General features: G+C 40.7%; 2 protein-coding genes across 6 annotated transcripts in view; both read right to left on the reverse strand.

Moving 5' to 3' along the window:
• Window positions 1–545: 545 nt before the first annotated feature.
• telo2 (TEL2, telomere maintenance 2, homolog (S. cerevisiae)) lies at window positions 546–10,448 on the reverse strand. 2 transcript variants are annotated; one of them, XM_071206682.1, is made up of 21 exons: window positions 10,286–10,448; window positions 9,279–9,648; window positions 8,167–8,444; window positions 7,990–8,058; window positions 7,325–7,472; window positions 7,139–7,241; window positions 6,991–7,059; window positions 6,567–6,708; window positions 5,794–5,930; window positions 5,626–5,711; window positions 5,006–5,098; window positions 4,836–4,921; window positions 4,660–4,751; window positions 4,364–4,480; window positions 4,182–4,253; window positions 3,680–3,850; window positions 3,494–3,585; window positions 3,306–3,405; window positions 2,540–2,604; window positions 2,290–2,405; window positions 546–1,187 (listed from the first exon to the last, which is right to left on the reverse strand). In XM_071206682.1, exons 2-21 carry the CDS (start codon window positions 9,617–9,619, stop codon window positions 1,066–1,068), a joined length of 2,499 nt encoding a protein of 832 aa, XP_071062783.1. In that variant the 5' UTR covers window positions 9,620–9,648; window positions 10,286–10,448; the 3' UTR covers window positions 546–1,065. The 2 variants fall into 2 exon arrangements, with proteins under 2 accessions (XP_071062783.1, XP_033963415.1); XM_034107524.1 differs by having other exon boundaries at window positions 9,279–9,651.
• Window positions 10,449–11,386: 938 nt separating this feature from the next.
• rab11fip3 (RAB11 family interacting protein 3 (class II)) overlaps window positions 11,387–22,040 on the reverse strand; it is a 31,141-nt gene continuing 20,487 nt past the window's right edge. For 3 of the 4 annotated variants that reach the window (XM_034107018.1, XM_034107014.2, XM_034107019.2), the window contains 9 exons: window positions 19,166–19,303; window positions 18,265–18,300; window positions 18,025–18,118; window positions 17,325–17,569; window positions 16,671–16,752; window positions 16,419–16,556; window positions 15,653–15,808; window positions 15,378–15,518; window positions 11,387–14,778 (listed from right to left, as the gene is read on the reverse strand). In XM_034107018.1, coding sequence (XP_033962909.1) covers window positions 14,665–14,778; window positions 15,378–15,518; window positions 15,653–15,808; window positions 16,419–16,556; window positions 16,671–16,752; window positions 17,325–17,569; window positions 18,025–18,118; window positions 18,265–18,300; window positions 19,166–19,303 — 1,144 coding nt within the window. In that variant the 3' untranslated portion in view covers window positions 11,387–14,664. The remainder of the gene's footprint in view (window positions 14,779–15,377; window positions 15,519–15,652; window positions 15,809–16,418; window positions 16,557–16,670; window positions 16,753–17,324; window positions 17,570–18,024; window positions 18,119–18,264; window positions 18,301–19,165; window positions 19,304–22,040) is intronic. The other variant, XM_034107017.2, reaches the window with a different exon arrangement.

A 22,040-nucleotide genomic window follows, 5' to 3' on the forward strand; every position in this document is an offset into this window, starting at 1 on the left:
TGTACATAGTTTGCTAATTTCGTATTCCTTTATTTTATTTTCACTTCCCTATGTCGTATATGTATTATGTATGTTGCACTACTTGGATTTTTTTTTATTGGCAACAACTACTTAGTTGCTATGGTGCCTATAAAAAAAATGCTTCAAATTGAATGTGAAGATAACTCTACTGATGCAATGAGCACAACAATGAATTCAGTCTAAATTGAACAGTAATGTATAGTCATTATGTATCCAGATCCTTTCAAGGTGAGCAACCTGCAAACAAAATGTATTTGATGTTGTTTGTTTTGAGATGTGGTGTAAATTATTCATACATAATTATATTACTGTGCCAAGTATGGGTATTTCACATCCTAACTCTACATGGAATGTAATTGTTTTTATTTGATTCACGTTTGGTATGAACTGTTCACTACTGCCAAGTGAAAATCAATCATAACATATCTATATATTTTGTAGTAATTACATCTGTATTTACTACAAAATAATCACACTAATCAATGCCAATCTTTGTACTAAACATGATAAGGAAGTCAAGGAAATTGAGAATAAAACTATAAACAAGTTTATTTAAAAAAAAAGTCATTGTTTGGGAACATACACACATTTGTCACAGGGTGAAGTCGTAGTATTTCCATTATTTTTGTATATTCACAGGATGTCCTTTGCAAACAAACAACCAGAGTACAGGGACATGCCAGTGCAGGAAAGAGGTGGAGAAGGATATCCTCATAACTTTTATTGGTGGACACAAATGGCATCCTATTCTCCATTCAATCAATATTTCATCTGGTTCATAAAAGATACACTATGTTCATCTAAACAATGTAGTGTGTACATGATTTAGTTATGAACAAAAAGGTAAATACACTTTGGAAAAGGTCTGCCCTCTCTCTGTGTGTTGCCTGTGCCTGTGTGTTCCAGGATAGTGTCGGCAAATATCCGGAGCATCACTTCCATTGACCTCAGTCCTCCGGGTGAAGATGAGACGGAGGTACAGTGAAGCCCCCCCAGGCATCAGAGACACATTCAGTGTTTCATTGTTCATTGTTAGTGCTGCGATCATGTCTCCATGCCCAGTGCTTGTTGATCTTGTAGCTGTTTCTTCAGGCTCTTATCCAGCAGGACCAGACTCTGTATGGCCAGATTCCTGCAGTCTTCATCAGGGTCTCCTTCAGCCACATCTGTGGAAATTAACAAAGGGATAGTTTGTGGGGTTGTATAAGGTACTTATTCATAGTCAGTCTATGACCGACTATAGCAATGTACTGCTGTGGACGGGGGCATTCTTTTAGCGTCATAGTCAAATCAATATCAGTTGATTTGACCGCTTTACCTTGCCTTGAGACAGGCCTTTCAATCGGGGAACTGAAATCATTATCTTTGCCCTCTACCAGACTCCTTTGGTTAGTTTGGATTCATAAAAGTCTCACAATAACACAAGAAAACAAAGCAACTATTTTGTTAAGTAGGGGGGAATAACAGCTGTATTGTTAACAGTATGGAAAGTAAGTACCCCATACAACCCCACCTTAAAAAAAATCTGAATTATCCCTCTAACAGCACGGAAATATTATCAACATCTTTAGCTCAAAGACCTCCTAGATCTTTCGGAATGATAATGAAAGCAAAATCGTTGATATGCAGATAATCCTGGCATTTTCTTTGGACAAGTAACAATCGTACGTGGGAGGACAAACTGTGTCAATTGTCATTCAGCTGCAATGTGAAACTACTTTAATCCTCAGAGGGATAAAGAAACATCAAACTGCTGCTGGGCCAATCACGTCATGGACGGTCCTGCAGTACAGGACATCCTTGTTCCTCTTCTGTTTCCCAGAAATGCTCAGTCCAGCTGTGTGTGTGTGTGTGTGTGTGTGTGTGTGTGTGTGTGTGTGTGTGTGTGTGTGTGTGTGTGTGTGTGTGTGTGTGTGTGTGTGTGTGTGTGTGTGTGTGTGTGTGTGTGTGTGTGTGTGTGTGTGTGTGTGTGTGTGTGTGTGTGTGTGTGTGTGTGTGTGTGTCATTGAAAGGACATCCCTGACAGAATTACACTATGCAGGTGCAGCCTCAGACATTCGCTCATTTACAAGAATCATGCATTTGAACTGAAGGCTCGTCTATTTTTAGTAAATATAAACAGTGTATTGCTTTATTCATGTGCAATTTTAGAATTAAATCAACAAGTATAAAAGAACAGTCCTATAACTGTAAGGGAGATTTCAATAGATGTACTGTATGTCAAAGTTTGAACACTAACTTTTGTCCCCGGCAGTGTTTTCTATTTACCTGCCAGCCAGGTTCTGGTCTCAAACAGCTGCTCATTCAGGTCCACCAGCAGGTTCTGACTGGGCATGCTCAGAAACACGGAGCAAACAGCGAAGAGGACGCCTCGTCTCACCATCCTGCAACAGACACATTTCCAGTTTAGTAGCCATACATGAATACTACACTACAGTGCCGTAAATAAACACAAATAGATTCCTCCGACTTTTTTTATCAATTAACTGTCTGAAACACTTATATGCATCATACGTACTGGTCAACGTGGTAGCGCACCGCCCACACAAAGTCCAATAAAGCACGACCCATCTGTGCAGCTACCTGCAACAACAACAACACAATACAAGTCAGACAGAGGTAGAGCTGGGAAAATTGATATTCAAAAATGTATAGGCTAAGTGTGACATTGTGATTTGATGTGTCAAGCCCTAATTCTGGTCTTAAAAAGGTACAGAAATACAACGTTTAATAATAATAATAAATGTTATTTCTATAGCGCTTTTCTTGAACCCAAAGACGCTTTACATTTGGGAGGGAGGGTAGACAAACAAAACAAAAACAAAGCCAAAAAGAAACAAAGAAACAAAACAGAAAAGCAGTCAGTCAACTTTTCCGCCTGCTCATCATTTGACTAATTTCTTCTTTTATAATCAAATACATATTGAAATGCAGTTCAAGGGTGCTGTTGAGGTTAAAAAAAAAGCCTAACATTCAATCAATGTTTATTTATATAGCCCAATATCACAAATGTTACATTTGTCTCCGTGGTCTTCACAGTGTGTACAGAATATCAGTATGACAATACGACACCCTCTGTCCTTAGACCCTCACATCGTACAAGGAAAAACTTCCGGAGAGAAACCCACAGTTTAAAGGGAAACATGGGAGAAACCTCAGGGAGAGCAACAGAGGAGGGATCCCTCTCCCAGGACGGACAGACGTGCAATAGATGCCGTGTGGAAATCCAAGAGATAATACATTAAATGATATCACATATAAAATGGCCAAATGGATAATATTACCGGTGCATTTACTGCCAGGTGCATGAAGAGCCCCAGGGTGTGGATCAACCTGCCCAGTACAAGATGGTCGCCGCCCAACAGGTCAAAGGTCACCTGAGGCCTGGCAGGAAGGTATTACACTCCAGTTTAATTGTACAGAAAACACTACGAGTTTCGAGCTTTAATCCTGACATAAATAATATACTTACTTGTCATAGTTGCTGAGAAGAGGAAAGAAGAAATGTCCGGCAACCGGGGCGTAGCGGTTAGGTGTGGCCTTAGCTGGAGGTTGTGTGGCCCCCTGCAGCAAAAATAATAAATGAATATTAAGTTATTGAAGGAGTAAACTTCACTGAAAAAACTAAAAAGGGGAAACATTGGTCCACTTTTACTACCTTAGTGAGACGTTTTGTCTTGCTTTGAATCCGCCGCTCTACCACCTGTCTCCAGTGGACCGGGTTGTCACCGGGGTACGGGGTCAGATCAGTGCAGGAAGAAACACCTACTGAAGGACTTCTCTCTTCACTGATTGGCTTAGAAAGCTCCTGTGCTGCCAGGGCAAGGACCTGAGAGAGCAAACCAAAAACCGAGACATGAAAAATTAAAAGTTCAAATCAATCTAGAGGTGCAAACACGAGTCGATCGACAGAAAGAATATTTTTGTAATTTAATAAAACGCAAAAAAAATGTGTTTTAGACTTTCAAACATTGGTATTTTTTTTTCTTGTATATCACTTTACTTTTTTGGGGCATTTTATACACCATTATTTATCTGGAAAATAATCTGCAGATTAATTGATTATAATAAATCATCTTAAATTGCAGCCCTAAATGAATCACTGTTGTGTTATTCCAGGCACACCCACAAATCAAAAGTGTAGACGTTTTTCTATTTACCTCCAAGATATCGAGCCGCTGGCGAAGACCGTAGTTCATGGAGTAAAACTCTGTGGTCAAATACTGAGTCACCTATCCCAGAACACAATCAAATAAAATGTAAAAAAGCAGAATAGATGCTTGATATGGCGATAAAGCTGAGTGGCAATGATTATTGTAGAAACTAAGGTGATGATCCTTACAGGGATGCAGTTGGTGACCGCGAGGGCCACCATGGTCGTCTGTCTGAGACTCAGGAAGCCACGTATGCTGTATTTATCCTCCGTGTGAAGAAGCACTTTGGTCAGCTGGACACTGATCTGAAAAAAGATATAACCAATCATAAAACACAGTGTCAAAGTCATCTATGTAAGGGTACATTTTCATTTGTTTTATGGTACAGATATGGGACTCGTCTTTAAAGGAAAGTGATTGCTCTCATTTCTTATTAAAAGCAAAAGATATGTACAGTCATTTTAGTCGTGTGTTCCCATCATACCTCTCTGGCTGCAAAGACGTTCTTCCTCACCAAAGCCTCAGCGACCCTCAAACTGAGCTCCACGCGCACCGAGTCCTCAGAGGAAATTAAAGCTGGAGGGGTTAACCGATAAGAAAAAGATTAGAGTGGAAGCAAATTCGATTTTAAAATACAAGGTGATCTATAAGATGCCGTACTTTCCAGACAGTCTCGTAGGTAGCGCGGAGATTCTTTAGTCATTTCCTGATCCGCGGACATATCGTACGGAGAGAACTCGTCGTCGCTGCACCAGGGAAAGACTCAAAGTTACGAAAAAAACGTCTCACAATAAATACATCAAGTATATCAGAGAAGAGATCATATTTACCTGTCCAGGTCGGAGCCGGGGTCAGATTGGGACTTATTTTGAGATGATGCATTCTGGGTAGTTTTTCCACTGGTCTCTTGAGGAGAGGTGACTCTGTGGATGATAGACCTTCTCTTAAATACAATCAATGCCGACACATACATATCTAAGGAACACGTTTTATGAGATATGACCCTTTGTTTTTGAGTACAGTTCTTCTTGGAAGATCCTTTTCTCAAATGCTCTGTTAAACTTAGTAATAAAAGAAAAAACGGTTTATAATTGCTACTTGCGATTTTTATTGTCAAGCGCACAACAATAACAGAGAAGCAGCTGTTGGCATGGAAATATGTGGTTAATTAAAAAAGATCTGAGGCTTCCTTCACCAGGCTCATTAAATATGTAAAAAAGATCAAACACAACATTAAAAAGTGCTTAACTACCAAACAGTAATGTTTAGTTCATAATATTTAAGTGCTTCTTTCAAATCTTACACAAAACTGATATCCAGTAGGCTGAATGAAAGCACAGTGCATACAAGTGTATCATCCGCTAAGCAGTATAAATAAGATTGCACCTTGTGTTTTTATCGCAGATATTCTGACTAACATGCGTAACAGTTATTAGAAAAAGACCCTTACCCGTTCTCAGGCTCCTCCTCTGGCTCCTCTCCGGAGATGGGAGTCATCAGAGAAAGCAGCTCCAGAGTTTCCTCGTCCTGATCGTACTACAACACAGAATACAAACGCAGACACACGTCTCAATCGGATGATTAATACAATAGGGTTTGAGGGTTTTTATCAACGTACCTCGAACTTGAGCTTGGTGTTGTTGAGGTCCATGCGGGCGCTCAGGCACTCCCCCACCACCATGCCCATGTGTCTGATCCGCACCACGCTGCTGTCCAGGTGGCTCTGCATGCCTCCCAGCATGCACTGCAGCAACTCTGAGACACAGCAGAGAGAGCAGAGCTGAAGGCAACATGCTTTATTATCCTCTACATTGATATTGTCTTATTGAGGGACAATTTCAAATCACAATTATCTTAATAATAATCCACAATATTATCTAAATAGTCATCAAAATATGTTTTATACTCTCACACTTCAAATGCAAGCAAACATACTAGAATCATTTTACATAACTTGGGAAGGAAATATTTTTAATTACATCACAGATTCCTTTTTAGTGGACATTATTTTAAGAGAAAAACAAAACAAATGTAGCTATGTTATTCTACACTCTGGGTGCAAATAGCATTGTTGACTATAATCACAAAAAGCATCTGCATAAATTCATCATCAACCCCCTGCATAAATAAAGGGTACATTAAAAAAGGATACATTCTGTGGGTTTGTTCTTTCTCACATGATAATTCTTATCATATTCTTAGGCTCTATTTTTCTCTACTCTGATAGCAAGCTAGAAAGATTTTTCAAATGATATTAAAGATTGTCCTGATAATGAAAACTCAACAAGAGCATCTTATAAAGATTGGGATAAAACAGATGTGGAGCCATTCTCATTTCTCCGTTGACTGTTGGTTTACTGAGTGCTTTGAGGCTTTGAACACTGCTTGTACCTGAGCGTAGCTCCTGCAGCTCGGCGTCTCTCAGCAGATTCACACTCAGAAGCAAGGCCTTACTGACATACAGCTGCTGCTCCAGAGGTGTGTGCCTCACTGCACTGGGGTTAGCCCAGGCCTGGGACAGAGCCCGCAGCACCTGAGCACACACACACACACACACACACACACACACACACACACACACACACACACACACACACACACACACACACACACACACACACACACACACACACACACACACACACACACACACACACACACACACACACACACACACACACACACACACACACACACACACACACACACACACACACACACACACACACACACACACACACACACACACACGTCAGCATCATCAATACATATTATGTTTTGTCAATTTGGGTGCTCTATGTCCTGATGCACTCACCTGGAGGAGCAGTGGCCTCCGCTCCCTGTCGGCTGCGAGGTAACCCAGGACAGTTCTCAAAATCTGGGTCTAGGGAGAAACAACAAATCTTCATTAGTTCATCGTAAAGTTATCATTTTTACTGTCAGGCTGCAAGGTATCTTCTTACCTCGTACTTGTACTGCAGTAACAGGAGTTTGTGAGTGACCACATACTGGGCCTTTTTATTGGTTAACACTAGATTCCCAACGATCCTGCCAAAGGCGTCAGGCCTGAAGAAAAGAGGTGGAAACTGGGGTCATGAAGGGCAAATAGAAAACTCAACTACAGGCTGAATAAGCTGCAAGCTGTTTACCCTCTGACGGCCTGCACCAGCCCGGTGAGCACGCTCTCCATCCATCGCTGAGGAACGTTCTGCAGCAGCTTCCAGCAGACCCTCTGCCACACCATGTCGGAGCGCGTGCACACAGACAGCCGGGGGGCCATCACCGCAAACACAGGACCTGGAGGGAGGAAGCAAACATGCATTCTGTGTCTCAATAAACAATTCTCATTATTTCCTAGAGAGTGTAAATGGTCATTTCAGTTTTATGGATGCTAGTAATGCCGATCAGACGTCATCAATATTATCTAGAGCAATTCAAAGCTTTTGGATTCATAAAACACTATGAAATCAACAAATAAACCAATACATCAATGCCCTCTTTGGTCTTTAATATGTCAAAAATACTATAATAATTTCTCAGATCTCAAGGTGACATCTACCACAAACCAAATATTTAAAAAATAAACATACATGTAATACAAAACCATTACATCTTAAATTAATGTAAAACATCTACAACAATGTTTTGCCATTTTTTCTTGATAAACGACACATCATTTATTATCACAATTGTGGTAGATTATGTATGTAATTATTTTTTATTTAAAAAGATCTTTGGAGTTGAATTTGTATTTGCGAGCACATATCATAACCACTATTCAATGTAGTTTAAGCTAAATGTACAGTGAACTCACCACTGTGGCCCTGGACACACACTTTTCCAAGTGTCTGAGCCACGAAGATCAAGGAGCAGTCTGTGCCATCTGTTCAAAATAGAAATGGTGAGAAATTATCATTTTGATATGCTAAAAATATATCTTCTACATAAATCCATCACATGCTCTTATTATAGGTAAGAGACGTGCCCTCGCCTTTCAGTGCTTGGCAGGTCCGCTCCAGCGCAGTGAGCATCTCTGAGGCCAGCAGCGTGAAGTACTGCTGAGGACAGAAACAGGGCTTGTTCTTCAGATGTAACCGGTTGGCGGTGAGGTCCGGCAGCGCCACGATCCGAGCCAGCAGAGTCTCCCTGAGCTGGGGGGAGTCGGAGGGGGCCGTCTGCAGACAGGAAGACCAGAGCAGCACGGCGAGGCGGCCGCTCAGAAGGAAGCGCTCTGTGATGCTGATCAACAGGTCCAGGCTAGTGCTGGCTCTGTGCAGAGAGACAATAAAGAGAAAGGATTAGTTCATGGCTGATGTCATCCTCTATGTTGTCCGTTATTGAGGAAGTCCCATTGAAATCTGGGCTTTCTTTTTCAAGAGAGACCGGTGTACAAAATCATTTTTGAAATACTGTTTAAGCATGGACAGAGGATCAGGGAGTACATGTTCAAAGTGAAGCAAAGTGCAGTACAAGTGTGATTGCAAATACACAGATACATTCTTTTAAAATGTTAAAGTGAACTAGGAAACGGCTCGTCACATTTTTCCTGAGCTCCTTTGATTTGGAAGCAGCATGATAATTCCAATTTCACCGTGATCAAGATGTACAGTTGATGTTAAACTGTCCTGTGACCTAAAAAAGATAGCTAATAAATGTTTTGTAGTAGAGCTTATAAATAAACTAAATAGATTGCTGCTTTATTCTATGTGTTAAGGAGCACAATCACAGTTTCATATAACCTGCAATGGTGAATAAGAAAGGTGTTACCTATGAAGAAGTGCAGGACACTGGGATTCACAGTTAAAAGGCTTTTATTAAAATATGTTATAATATTGTATTACTCCACCTCTTGTGTACTATTAACAATGTTTATTTGTATGTATTTTCTCTGTCTTTTATGTATTGTCTTGTTTTCTGTGTCATTTTATTTTGTATGTTAATGATAACGTAAAGCACTATGAACTGATAGAAATAAACGTACCTTACCTTTAAGGTTGAGGGAGAAAAATGAATGTATACGATATCACAATTTACAAAATTGAAGATAATTGTAGTTTAATGGTCTTTTTACTAGCATAGAAGAAATTCTGCAGCACTACCCACTTCAGCTCTGATATTCCCTCCATCAGCACCAGCAGGGCCTGCTCGGGGGGGCCTCTGAGGAACAGGCCGTCCCACAGGTCAGTGCGCTGGGCTGCTGAGAGGCCGAGCAGCCAGTCAGCCTGGATGTTGCTGAGCAGGAACTGAAGGGTGCGGGTGAAGTGAGCTCTGCTGAACTCTGCTCTCTGATCCGGGGTGCTTCTGCTCTCTGGCCCTTCATCCAGGAAAGAGTGGAGGGTTTGAAGAGAGCTGATAATGTCTTCGGGTTCTGTGGATGTAGAGAGGGTCCGGAAACACTGGGCCACGGCCACACGAACCTCAGTGTGCGGGGCAAGGGAGTCCATCTTGAAAATGGGAAGAAGGCTGGTTTTACCTACTACATAAAAACATGAAAAATAGGTTATTCACACCAAAAACACTGAGAACAGGTATTCCAAAAAAATAAGTATGAAACTAACTCAAAACAATTCACCGTTGTAGATATAAATAAGTAACTATGAGTCTATTTTGCAAATATGTATTTAGCTGAAGGCAATATCTAGTTATATTGTTTATTATAGTTCTAGTTCATGTACAGAAAGTATATTGTTTTCCTTGTAAAGAAAACATGTAATTATTGCTTTTGTTCAAATTGTTTATGAACATAACAGCACAATCCAAATATATAAATGTATGTATAGATGTCCTAATATGTATAGAGCTTTGGCAATACTGTATGTCATTATGGTCATGCCAATACAACTATTTGAATTAAATTGAATATCAAAGTATCACACCAACACTTTGTGGATGTTAAGCCTTAACGCAGAATAATCAAGTGAATTGTGTTTTATGGTAACTCTCCTTTTAACGTTAACCATGTAGTTAACGGTCATTTAGCGTAATTTAGCGACTAATTTCTGTTCACAAAGTACCGTTAACTATCAATGTCAATATTTAAACACAACAATTTACGTTATAACTGAATGAATGTTAGCTTCAACAGTTTTCCTGTCAACATTGATACGTACCTGGGCATTTGTATTAACCGATCAACAACATAATTCAACAAATAGTATATGGTGGATATCATTTAAACACTCTGACATTAAAACGTGTTTTTTTAGGTTAAACGTTCTGTTCCTAATGTCTGTTAAACATGAGCATCCCGCCGTGTTCACTCTGTGTGCTCCATCAAAATACGTCCGTAGTGAGTAGGGAGGAGAAGAAAGGTTCCGGGACCGTCTGACCCGTGAGGCATTCAAGAAAGCAACGGTTTTTGTAATACTTCTAGATGTTGTGCCCATAGACTGTAGGTTGTGCCCCATTAAATGTAAGACGTTATACATAAAGTAAGGAATAATATTGTCTTCAAAAGAGTGTACACAATTACATATGTCATGTATTTTGTTTAAGAATAATACAACATTGAGTGATACAGTAAATAATCCCCTTACATTGAAGAGGTGATTTCAGAATCTTGAAATAAAGGGTTCAGGTTTTCCTAACAGTCATATGAGTGGACTACGAATTACAAAAGTTAAAACTATTACTTTGAGTAATTTGACAGGGTCCATGCAGTATGTCTACAACCTGCAGGTGGCGCTGATAGGTTGGAGACTGGGGGGGCCTATGGAGCTTTAACATGAATGGTGAAATAATAAATATGGGCGAAAATAAAGAGCAGAATAAATCTAACTTTTAGAACATTGAAATGTGGAATTCAGTTATTTAGGTTTATGTGCTAATATTAAATCGAATATTTTTGAAATACCAACCTGATAAGATTGATTACATACTAATCGTAAAAAAGGAAAATTACTTTTGATTAATTGTGAACAACTTACATAACTCCGATGAAAAACACATGAATGCTGAAGTGAGATCTATGATTAAGTGTTGAAATGCTAGAAATGTATAAATAAGAATATTAGTTTAGAGGTACAATATACTTAAATACAGTATTTATGCTAGAGTTGCACAGTGGAATTATTGCACAAATAAACGTGTATTGTTGAGTAAAATGTGTTAATAGTACGTTTGTTAAAATCAAACCCATATTGTGCTACCAGTATCGGTACAGTACATGCAAACAGTCTAATTTAAACGCATGCAGAAATGAGACAACACAGTTTAATTTTATTCCATTTATTTTTCTAATCTTACTTTCACTGCTTACCTTTAAATTGTTCTCTTTTTTTACAATGACTGAAATGATATTTGCCACAGTAACAATTAGGATTAGATCATTTGGGGATATTGAAAAATAATATACAGCTGTAACCAATACCGTTATAATTTATACATTTATCTTTGAAAATAGGAATAAATGTAACTTTTACAATTTCTCTTTTCTACAATATTCTCTTTTAATCTTCCCATGTCGCATAATGGCAAGCCATGCACTACTCCAGTAGTGATGTTTGTGCCTTGAGCAGACTTTCTTTGGACACTGGAAGTGAGCGAGAGAGAAAAAGTTCACAAAAAAAAAAATGACAATTCATATTTACAGTTTAGGTCATCATTATAATTTAACAGACTGAGAGTCACATGGTCAGTGCTTTCCCCAGGGCTCATCGTCAGGTTAGTTTAGAGGCAGAGTTTGAGACAGAGGCACAGTGTTTAGACTAGCAGGCCAGTTTTCCTTTCCTTTCAGAGTGTGTTGATTTATTAGAACAGTTACCGAAAGATCACGGACCCTGATGGATAAAATAATCAGTTAACGTTGAATCTGTCTTTGGTCATTCGTTGTAAATTTGGTGGTTAAAGTGCAGTCACCTTCAGCTCTGCTCAAAGGGAATGTTTTGTCAGCTCTGTGTTTACTTATTCTGTTGCCTCAAACTATCTGTCGGACACTAAAATAAGAAGCTGGGAGAGAACTAAGTGAAGCATCACCTGCTGCGTTCAAGTGTCCTCCCAAAGAAGGAGGAATTAGCATAAATAATGAAGAATTAAATCAGTTGGGGCTATTGGGAGGTCTCATAATTAGATTTTTCAGTCAAAACAAAAGTGTCTGAATCAGAGAAATACAATACAAATCTGTGTTTCCATGCAGGACCTGACTCCATCTGGGAAGACAACAGTAGAAACTGCAGAACGTCTGAAATCACAACCCTGAGGAGGCCGCGGCGGCGTCAGCGTTATGGAAGAGCGCCGCGACCTCGACCACTCTGCGTTTTGCACACGACGGAAAACGCTTCCTCTAAATCCAGTCAATTTCTCCCAAAGATTCATTCAACCTCCCCCCTTGTGAATTTAAAAAAAAAAAATGTACAACGATATATATTCAGCGGAACAGATCACAGAGTGCGAGTTTGTGTCAATTGATGAATAAATATCTGCATGTGATTTCAAAACGAGAAGGAAAGAGATACTGTACACGCTACATGCTAGAGAAGAATACAGGCAGCTGTCTCAGCATACGACAAGAAGAAATGTTCTTCCCACTATAAAAATACCTAGAATCTAGAATGAGTGTAGAAAAACTTTACATGTACAAGTCATTTACATCCAAGGCCATTTTCCATGGAGTGGCAGGTGAAGTAGAGCGGTGAGAGGTGAGAAAATAGGACTTCTTCTTAGCATATTGGTGAAGAATGCCATGCCGTTTGAACAAAACACATCAACCGGCTTCCTTTAAACCAGAAATCCTTCAAGATGTCCGTCCAAAACCAATGGCTGCGTAGTACCGATAAGCACGGCCTCAGTCCAGAATCAGTCCGTACGGATTAGAAAAGGCAGATGATGCTCCGGCAGAGGAAATAAAGAGAATCCATCTGCCCTCCACCAATGTCCACTTCTTGCCAAGCGTTATTGCTACCAAAGTCTGCCGTGTCTCTCCAGGTCTGAATAACGATATAACGGAAAGCTCATCGGAACTCTCCACGGCTGAAAAAATACAATATGTAACTGAAACGAAACCCTTTAGGACATGGCTGCGAAATGTAGTATTCTTGAATCGATTTGATATGAAATGGGTTTCACTATCATACAGTCTTCAAAACTATCTTCATTTATGATTTGATCCCTTCACAATAGACATTTCCTTTTATATACATCAACAAAACAATTATGAAATCAAAACAAAACTTAGTGCAAAGTACAACCATTTGATTATTCACATACAACTTGTCGAACGTCAGCATTTTTCAGTCATCAATAACTGACTGACATTAAATCACCTGTGCAGCAAAAACGTAAGGTTGGTTACCTGGATTAACTTGCTCCCCATTACTTTCACTCAGCAAGAGAACACTGGGGTCAGGTGGGCTGAACTAAAAAAACAAACAAAAAACTACAAATCCCAGAATGACTCTTCAGTTTCCCTTCATGCGTAGTTCAAGTGTTTACGTGTCAGCATTAGCAGGTTATATTTGTCAGTTACAGTACCCATTCACTTAGTGACTTATTGAATATTTGTGCCAGAGGGAGTGATGGGAAATGTAGTCTTTTTGTCCAACACTTGAGGTTTCCAGCCCACCTGAGCTCCGGGACCCCGTTTCATCGTAAAACAACAAATTGAAGCAAATCATAAACAACCCAGTTCCTTCATTTGGGACATCGAAGCTTATATTACTCGCTAGTGTCACCAAGCTTTTTCAAAACCTTTAAGCAACACTGCGCAAAATAAATGTCAAACACCTCTCACACACACACACACACACACACACACACACACACACACACAAAGATCCCTCAGGGCATTTCTGATCCTCGACGCCTAGAAACGTCCCTCACTTGGGTCCGATGGAAAGGACAGTTAGAGGACAGAATTAAGGAAGCACCGCAAGCTTTAAACACGTTAAAGACAAATCAAAAGAGGAACTGCCGCTCCGATCTCCCGCCCAGCTTCATACGGCTTTCTCTCTTGTGAATAAAACACAATTCAGCCTGGTTCAGGGGATCGAAGCCTCTTACTTACCACCATCTCAGTAACACTTCACTGACTGAACTGAGGCATGTGATAATGGATCACCTTTCATTTAAGGCCTTTCGGTACCTGTCTGATTGAGTTTCAGCTCAATCAGACATTGACACTTTGAAGATTCTCTACTTTTTAACAGTAAGACTCGGGTCCCTCTAGCCAAATACATGGAGGTCACCAGAACCCAAGTGTATTCAGGAGGGCTAACACACACACACACACTCACAAATAAGCACAGACTTGAGGGATATAGAACTGAAAACTGCTTGATTTTCACCGTCAGACTTCTTAGAAATCTTAGATCCTTCTCTTTAAGGGGGGGGGGGGGGGGGGGGGGGGGGGGGGATGAGTCGAGTGCGTCGTTGTTTTCCTACCAAAATGGTGTCTGAGTATTTTTACATCCTCTCTTGGTAGCTTTCTTTAAGTCTCCGGTTGTTTTTGACAGCCTGAGGAGTCACTGTGCGCGGCCGTCTGGCTGCTTGGAGTCTATTTGACCTCGAGGATGGAGGGGTTGCACTCCATGATGGCCACGATGATTTTGTCGATGTAGTCCTGGAGTCTGTAGTTGATCTCTTCTTGTTTGTGGACCGCCTCCATCAACTACAGGCAGAGAGGCAGAAGTCAGAGGAGAAAACGCGGAATAAAACGTGCCCATATCCAGTGGTGGATTGCACTAAGGATATTTACTCAATAGTACTAAATTACTATTTTGACATAACCTGATATATTTGATCCATTTTGTGATACTCTATGGACTTACTTCACTACACTTCAGAGGTAAATATTGTAATTTTTACTGCACGGCAATGATTTACCCACTTTTACATGTAAAACTAAACATGCTATGCTTCAAAGTATTTAAAATGGTCTCAACTTGACCAGACTAGAAGAATACAACTCTCTAAAATGCAATATTTGGTGGTAAAAACGGAATATTACTGCTCTATAATACTTTGAAAGGAGACTTTTAGGACAATGAATATTTCAACTTTTGATACTTTAAGCACTTTGTTGATGACAATACTTCTTTACTTGTAGTTAAATATTTAAAATCTGGACTTTTCTTGTTAATGGAGTTTTTCCAAACACTATTTTACCTCAGTAATGTATCGGTACTTATTCTCCAACTGCCTATAAATAAAAAGGGGAACCACCAAGGAATATGTTTTGCATCTCCCTCCCTGTGCTCTGAAACCCACCTCTACGCGGGACACGTTGTTGATCTCAGCTGCCAGCGAGTCGGAGAAAGACGCCGACATCAAGTTCTTGGCTCCCTGGATGCTGAGGTTGATGATCTGTCCGTTCAGCTCGTCGTTCTGCTCCTTCAGACTGCGGTTGTCCTGGAGAGGATGACAAACAAAACACATCGTAAAAGCAGCATCCTAAATCATTCTTCCATTTCAAAACAGTCTGGTCAAAGTGATAGAATGAGAACAACATGGATACTCCGGGTTTCTCAGAATGTGCGTGCTACCTGTTTGAGTCGTTTGATCTCCTGCTCCAGCTCGGCCTCTCGGGTGCGGGTCTGGTACTCCTGCAGCCCGGCCCCGGGTGTGCGTCCTCTCTTTGCTTCGGCCTCCAGCTTGTAGAGCTGTAGATGCTCCAGCTGCTTACGCAAGTCCTCAATCAGCTGAGGTACGAACAAATCAAGACACATCAGTTATTAAAGTTGATAGAAATATAACAGAATGAGGCAAAAACACACTTTATAATTTAGCAGGAACATTTGACACATGAGAGTAAAGCTTTAAACAGTATAGAGGGCTGCAGACGAGACATATTTGATGTCTACCACGGAAGATGGCATCGCCCTGGTTTGAATTTGATTTTCATAATTTGTTTAATGTCTCTGACAACCCGTTTAGTCATTCAGTCTCATTGTTAACAACTGACTTCTGAGAAAAATAAAAGCTTAAAAATAAAACGAGTGCGACAGACTCACATGTTTTGTGTTGCCGTAGAACAGCTACATATTTTAGGAAGGTGTTAACTCAAGACCTTTTTTCAGGCATCTAACCAAAACCTATTCTTGGAGACAGGGGAGCTGTGAAACAAAAATGCTAACTCATATCAAGGTTTAAGGACACTTCAGAGGGAAATGTGCTACGTTTTACTGCAATGATTTACATGTAAAGATACACATGCTTCAAAGTATTACAAATGGTCTCAACTTGACAAGACTAGGAGGATACTGTTCTCTCTGTTGACTGTTTGTTTTGCACACAGAGAAAGCGCCCCACCTCCTGCGTGTTCTCCTTCTCTTTCTGGCTCTGGTGGCGCTCGTGGCTCAGCTTGTCGGCCATCTTCCTCCGGGACTCCGTCTCCTCCTGCAGCCGGTCGCACAGCGCCTCTGACTCATCCTGCAGCTTCCTCTTCTCCTGGCAACCGCAAACACAGAAATACATGTGAGGAGGACGAGCAGTGTTCAGACACATGGTTAATGGAATCAGAAAAAGCAAAACACCCGGGAGATGAGATATTTTTTCTCTCACCTCCTCTAGTCTCTCGATGTTCGCTCTGAGACAGGGAACGCACGACCTCAGCTCGCTGTTCTCCTCGTCCAGCTGCTGCAGCCTGAGACACACACACAATCCTCATCAGCATCGCCATGAAACAACACGTCCTGTTTGATTATTGTAAACAACACTACACCACATTTCCTATAGCAGATTAGTGCCAGAGGGTGGCAGTGTCGAGCCACGGTTCCTCCCAGAAACAACCAGAACACGTTCGGTGTTACATGATCAAACATGTGTTTAGTACGCCATTAAACCTCATACAGCAAACGCAACAACCTTAAAACTAGTGAGGGTATCAAAAACGAAATGTTTTGTTTGCAATATCATGTTGAAATGATCACTAAGTATCAAAAACATAGAACACAGATATTAACAGCTTTCTGTTTTATAGTTTACTTAGAACAGCATTATATGAATTACATAAATTATAATTATATTCATGATTATTATAAAATGGTGTTTCATGAACCAGGTAGTATGTGCAGACCTCAAAACAGAATAACAATCAATCTGTAGATCTTTGATGCTGGCCCCAAAGCTTAATGTCCTTTTCAAGAAGATATAATGACTCTTGATGTTGATTGTTAAATGCTATACGCGTTACCCCGTCTTTCCTCCCCCGCTCACCTGGCCTGCAGGTTCTCCAGGTCCACTCCTCTCTCCCTCTCCAGCTTGATCAGCACCTCCTTGTGGCGCCGGGTCTCCTGCTGAACCTGCTCGTCTGCGTAGACCTCCTGCTCCTTCAGCTGCTCCTCCAACGCGTTGGCCCGGTGCACGAGGTGGAGGTTCTCCTGCCGCAGCCGAGTGTGCTGCTCCCCCGAAGCCTCCGACTCCTTCTCCAGCTCCGCCACTCGACGCTCCAGGAGCAACACCTGGAATAGGCACATTTTCAAAAGGTTAGTGACTAACATTGAAATGTATTGTAAAAGCATGTGTTTAAAGGGGCCTTATTCTGATCATGTTCAGGCTCCGTTGTGATTGGTCAACCGCTAAGAGATGTCCCACCCTTTAGCCTATCACGTACAATGTGTTGGAGCGCTAGCCAATAGAAGTGCAAGTGTTACATAGTGTTGTCACTGTGTTCTGGATGTAAACAAAGGAGTCCAATGGAGTCGTTTCAGGGAGGGGGGGGGGGGGGGGGGTTTGTGGGAGAAAGTGAACTTTGAGATTTTAGACTTTACAGACCATTTACATGAATACAAAAACCTAAATAACAAACTACAGGAGAGGAAAGATACCCAAAACGGGTCAAAATAAGTAACGGGAGGATTGTGAAAAAGCAAATGTTGCGGAAAAATATTATCCGTTAACTTCGTCCACAGCTCACCTTGTCTGTAATGTCGTTATCTGCGAGCTCCAGGATGTCCCGCGTCAGGTCGCTCACAGTGTCCAGAGTCATCGAGCTGTTTTGGAGGAGATGTCTGCACGAGGAACGGAGAAAACGTAAATCCATAGAGCCAGTTCACATTTCATACACCGCTTTGTTTCTGTGTGCCAAACATGACTATCCATTACAATGATTGTAGAAATATGAACACCCTGCCCACTGAGCAACCATTTGGCTTACCTTGCTACTTTCTTGCTGGACAGCCTCTTGCCAGCGCTGGACGGGAAACAGAACAGGAAAAGTGGTCAGGAAGAGAAAAAGGATAAAAGGAAAGAGGGTATCTAACCCCCCGACCCTCGAGTTGCTAACCCCACAGAAAACAAAAGGCACGATGATGTGGATTTTTACTTAAAAATCACTCGTTTCACAGCAATCCCACACAAACACATGTATTAACAATGTCTATCAAGTGCTGATTAAGGATCAGTTCTGACCTGTGACCGCAGTACAGAAACTTAAACCTGGTTCAATAGATTTTTAAAAAGGAAATGCCAAAGTTCTGAATCATGCCATTAAGTAGCTGAACCAACAAATAGGATTTCAGTATTAGTACGTTTCTGTAACACAACTACTGGTCAGTAATCCTGGATCAGCTGTTCCGATAAAAACAAGTTATTTGAAAAGCTTTGCTCCACTTCCAGCAGTCATTCTGCAACAACTCAAATGAAGCATGACGACATGATGTGGAGCGAAGAACACACTGAAACAGACGCCACTCACCTGTAATCCCTGGGGTCATTATTTTTTAATAACGCAATACATTTACAAGCTGGTTTTGAGATGAGCAATATGTATTTTATGCATGAGTGACAAACCAAAATAGTAACAATGGACTACCATGATCCAAAAAAATTCATCGGAGCGACTGAAAAATAGATTTTCCATCACTAAACACTAAAGGTTGAATGTTCACACACTGCAAATCACACAACAAGAGGGCGCAGATGAAAAAACACGGTGTGAAAAGTGCAATCTGTAACATAACACACACGATGAGAACATGCATGACACTGCGTTTAATCATCACCGCAAACACATTCACAGAGCCTGCAGTCGGCGTGGGGCGTGAATGACGGGTTACCTAGTCATCTCTAGGAAATTGAGGCGCGTGGAGAGGTCCTCCAGGCGACTTATTTGTTTGTGGCACTGGCTACAGAAAAAGTCCAGCGCCTCCTCCCTGAGGAAGCTCTGAAAGCAGTCAGGTAAGGCAGCGGTGGCACTGGAAAGAGGAAACAAGGGGGGGGAGGGGGTGAGTGAGGTGGCGAGTGAGGTGGGACAGGAACACCTTTGAGGGGGTGCAGGAGGAGATTGTGAAATGCACAGGAGAATTTAAGGGAGTAAAGTGGGAGGGAGACGTGAAACAGACTGCAGTGTGGCTGTGTTTCTTTGTGAAACGAGACAAAACGTTATCAGAGGAAGATAGTGTTGCTTTTCTTCGGTGTGCCGTTTTGTTCATTCCTCATGTTGACCTTGGCCTGTTTGCAGACAGCCAACAGAATGGTTACAATTAAGCTAACAACTTAAGCTCTCGAGCAAACCCAGGCAATGCGCAGCCGATTATTTCATTGTTCCGGATTCTGCGGTCTCTCCTCACATCACCTCCGCCGGCTGATTGTCCATTCAGGCAGAGAGCCAGGCGTTCATTATGCAACGCGCTGGCACAGCTTCCCGTTCATGGAGGCAGAGAAACGTGGCGGGGCAGACTTCTCAAGTGTTTGCCACTTGATGGTCGTACGCGCTGTTGTTCCCTGACAGTGTGAAGGATGACTTTGTTGCTTACAGCCATTTCTGTTGAGCAGAAGTCAAAGCGCTGTGATATGTAGATACATGTGGGTGTGTGGGGGGGTGTTCGTGTGTGTAGGCAGCGTCGGTACATGCGCCATCAGTTGGCCCAAAACACAGTGACGCATTCACAGTGAGTGGGTGAAGTTTGTGGGAAGCATGATTTTTTTTGTTTAGCCTAACCACCAACAACGTGTACGCCATGTGATCTTTCACAGGCAGTATGTGATTCAATGATGACTTTCATTTCATATCATTTCGATTTTAACCATAATTTAAGGTAAAAAATATGCAATAACATACCAAGCAAGATCAAAAATCCATTAAGACTATGTTGTACCTGTAATATTACTAATATTAATCAACTCTAATAATTAATCTTCTAATATATTGCCCTCGTCATCATCTTGTTATAGGCCTACTTACTTTTCTGTATATTTTCGGACGTGTAATTAGCTAAAGTTTTGTTGTTTATTGTTATCAGACAATGATACTACAGATTATTCAATTATTATTTAAATATTTCGTTTAGTTATTGCATTCATTTGTATAGTACTGTATCATGTCTGTATCATCTTTTGTTTCATTTGTATTTTCTTTGGTTTTACACGCTCAAAATAAATAAATAAACTAAACTAAACTATATTCAAATAAATAGTACAATATTTAATAATTTTAATAATCCTTAAATTACATTTAATAATTAATATAAAATATTAGAATATTTTGTGTATATTTATTTACATTTTTCAAAAGTTATACACCTTCTAAACAGTTTTGTATAACTGTTTATGTTTAAACCATTATACACCAACCTATTTGGCAATATACCGAATTCAAATTACTACTTATAAGCAAGTAACGTGTTTTTTTTTTTATTAAAAAGAAGAAAAAAAAGGAGTATTTCCATTTTGTCAATGAGCTACAAAAACTAGGCTCAGAACATTAAGAGCATCCCGGTAAGGCAGATCACGGAAATATCACCCAAGAGTCCTGTCCACCAGCCCAGTTTGTTAGATATTCCTCTTGGTGTCTGAACCCAGCCCAACAAAACAGCCACGTCCTGTCTGTCCTACACGTCTTGTTCAGCCTGAAGTAAACCGTGTAAAACATTTACTCTCAGGATCACACAACAAGAGGGCAAAAGGAGGCAGATTTGGCCCCACATTTTCAACAACATTGCAACAGTGAGAGAAACACTGATAGAATGAACTTTGTATACACTTGATTTATCTTCGCCCTTCACGAGAAAAGGAGCCCGATAAGAAAGTTTCCAGAAAGCTCTTATCAACATGTGTCCTCCGTGTCTTTGTTATAAGAGAAACATTTTCTACAAAGAACGTAAATAAGGACATTTAAACCGGAGCTGCGAATGTAACAGCGTCACACCTCGTATCGGGCAGCAGGGATGAGTCAAAGAAAGTCTTAGTTTAATAATATTCAGGCTGCCAACACTTTAAAATGCAGAGCTCCAGACTGCGACCAAAATCGTTGCATACCCGATCCATTTTTGGAGAGTTAAAAATGTTTCGTAATTATCATTGGGGACCCGGTCCAATTCAGACACTCTCGATTCCAACACCGCCTCCAAAATCTCAACATTCAACTTAACGAGTGAACCAGTTTTAAGCACGTAGGGAGGGCCGTGCTCACTTCGTAGCCACTAGCTCACAAGACCCAATTAGTGCCTCTGAGAAGAAAACCCTGCTTGCTTTTCCGTTCGCAGCTACTGTAATGTGTAAATGGATCACTTGTCCACACGAGCATGTTTTTTCTTTTGTGTGGGTTTTGAGACCAGTTCAAACATACGGTGTACGTAGAGCTCTACCAAACAATCAATTTAGCTGTTAACGTGTTTCAAAAGTAAAGCGGTCTATGGCTGATCAAAATTTATAATGTAAAGTATTTCTTTCCATACAGCAGTTGTGGGAGCAGTGAAAAGACCTCAATAGCATACTGTAGATAAAGTGAACTGAATAAACCAACCTTCACATCTTGAAAAAGTACAACCTAAAGTCATTTTAAAACAGCAGAGGTCTGTACAGTTTAAGCATTGGCGTAAAGGTTTAAGAAACAATCCATTTGCTGTCAATGTTTTTAAAAACATTGACAGCAAATGGCTAATTATTTTAAAAAAGTAAACTGAGAAGAGAGAGTAAAGGACAACCAGACGT

The sequence above is a fragment of the Pseudochaenichthys georgianus genome, chromosome 19, assembly GCF_902827115.2.
Source record: "Pseudochaenichthys georgianus chromosome 19, fPseGeo1.2, whole genome shotgun sequence".
Classification (NCBI taxonomy): domain Eukaryota; kingdom Metazoa; phylum Chordata; class Actinopteri; order Perciformes; family Channichthyidae; genus Pseudochaenichthys; species Pseudochaenichthys georgianus.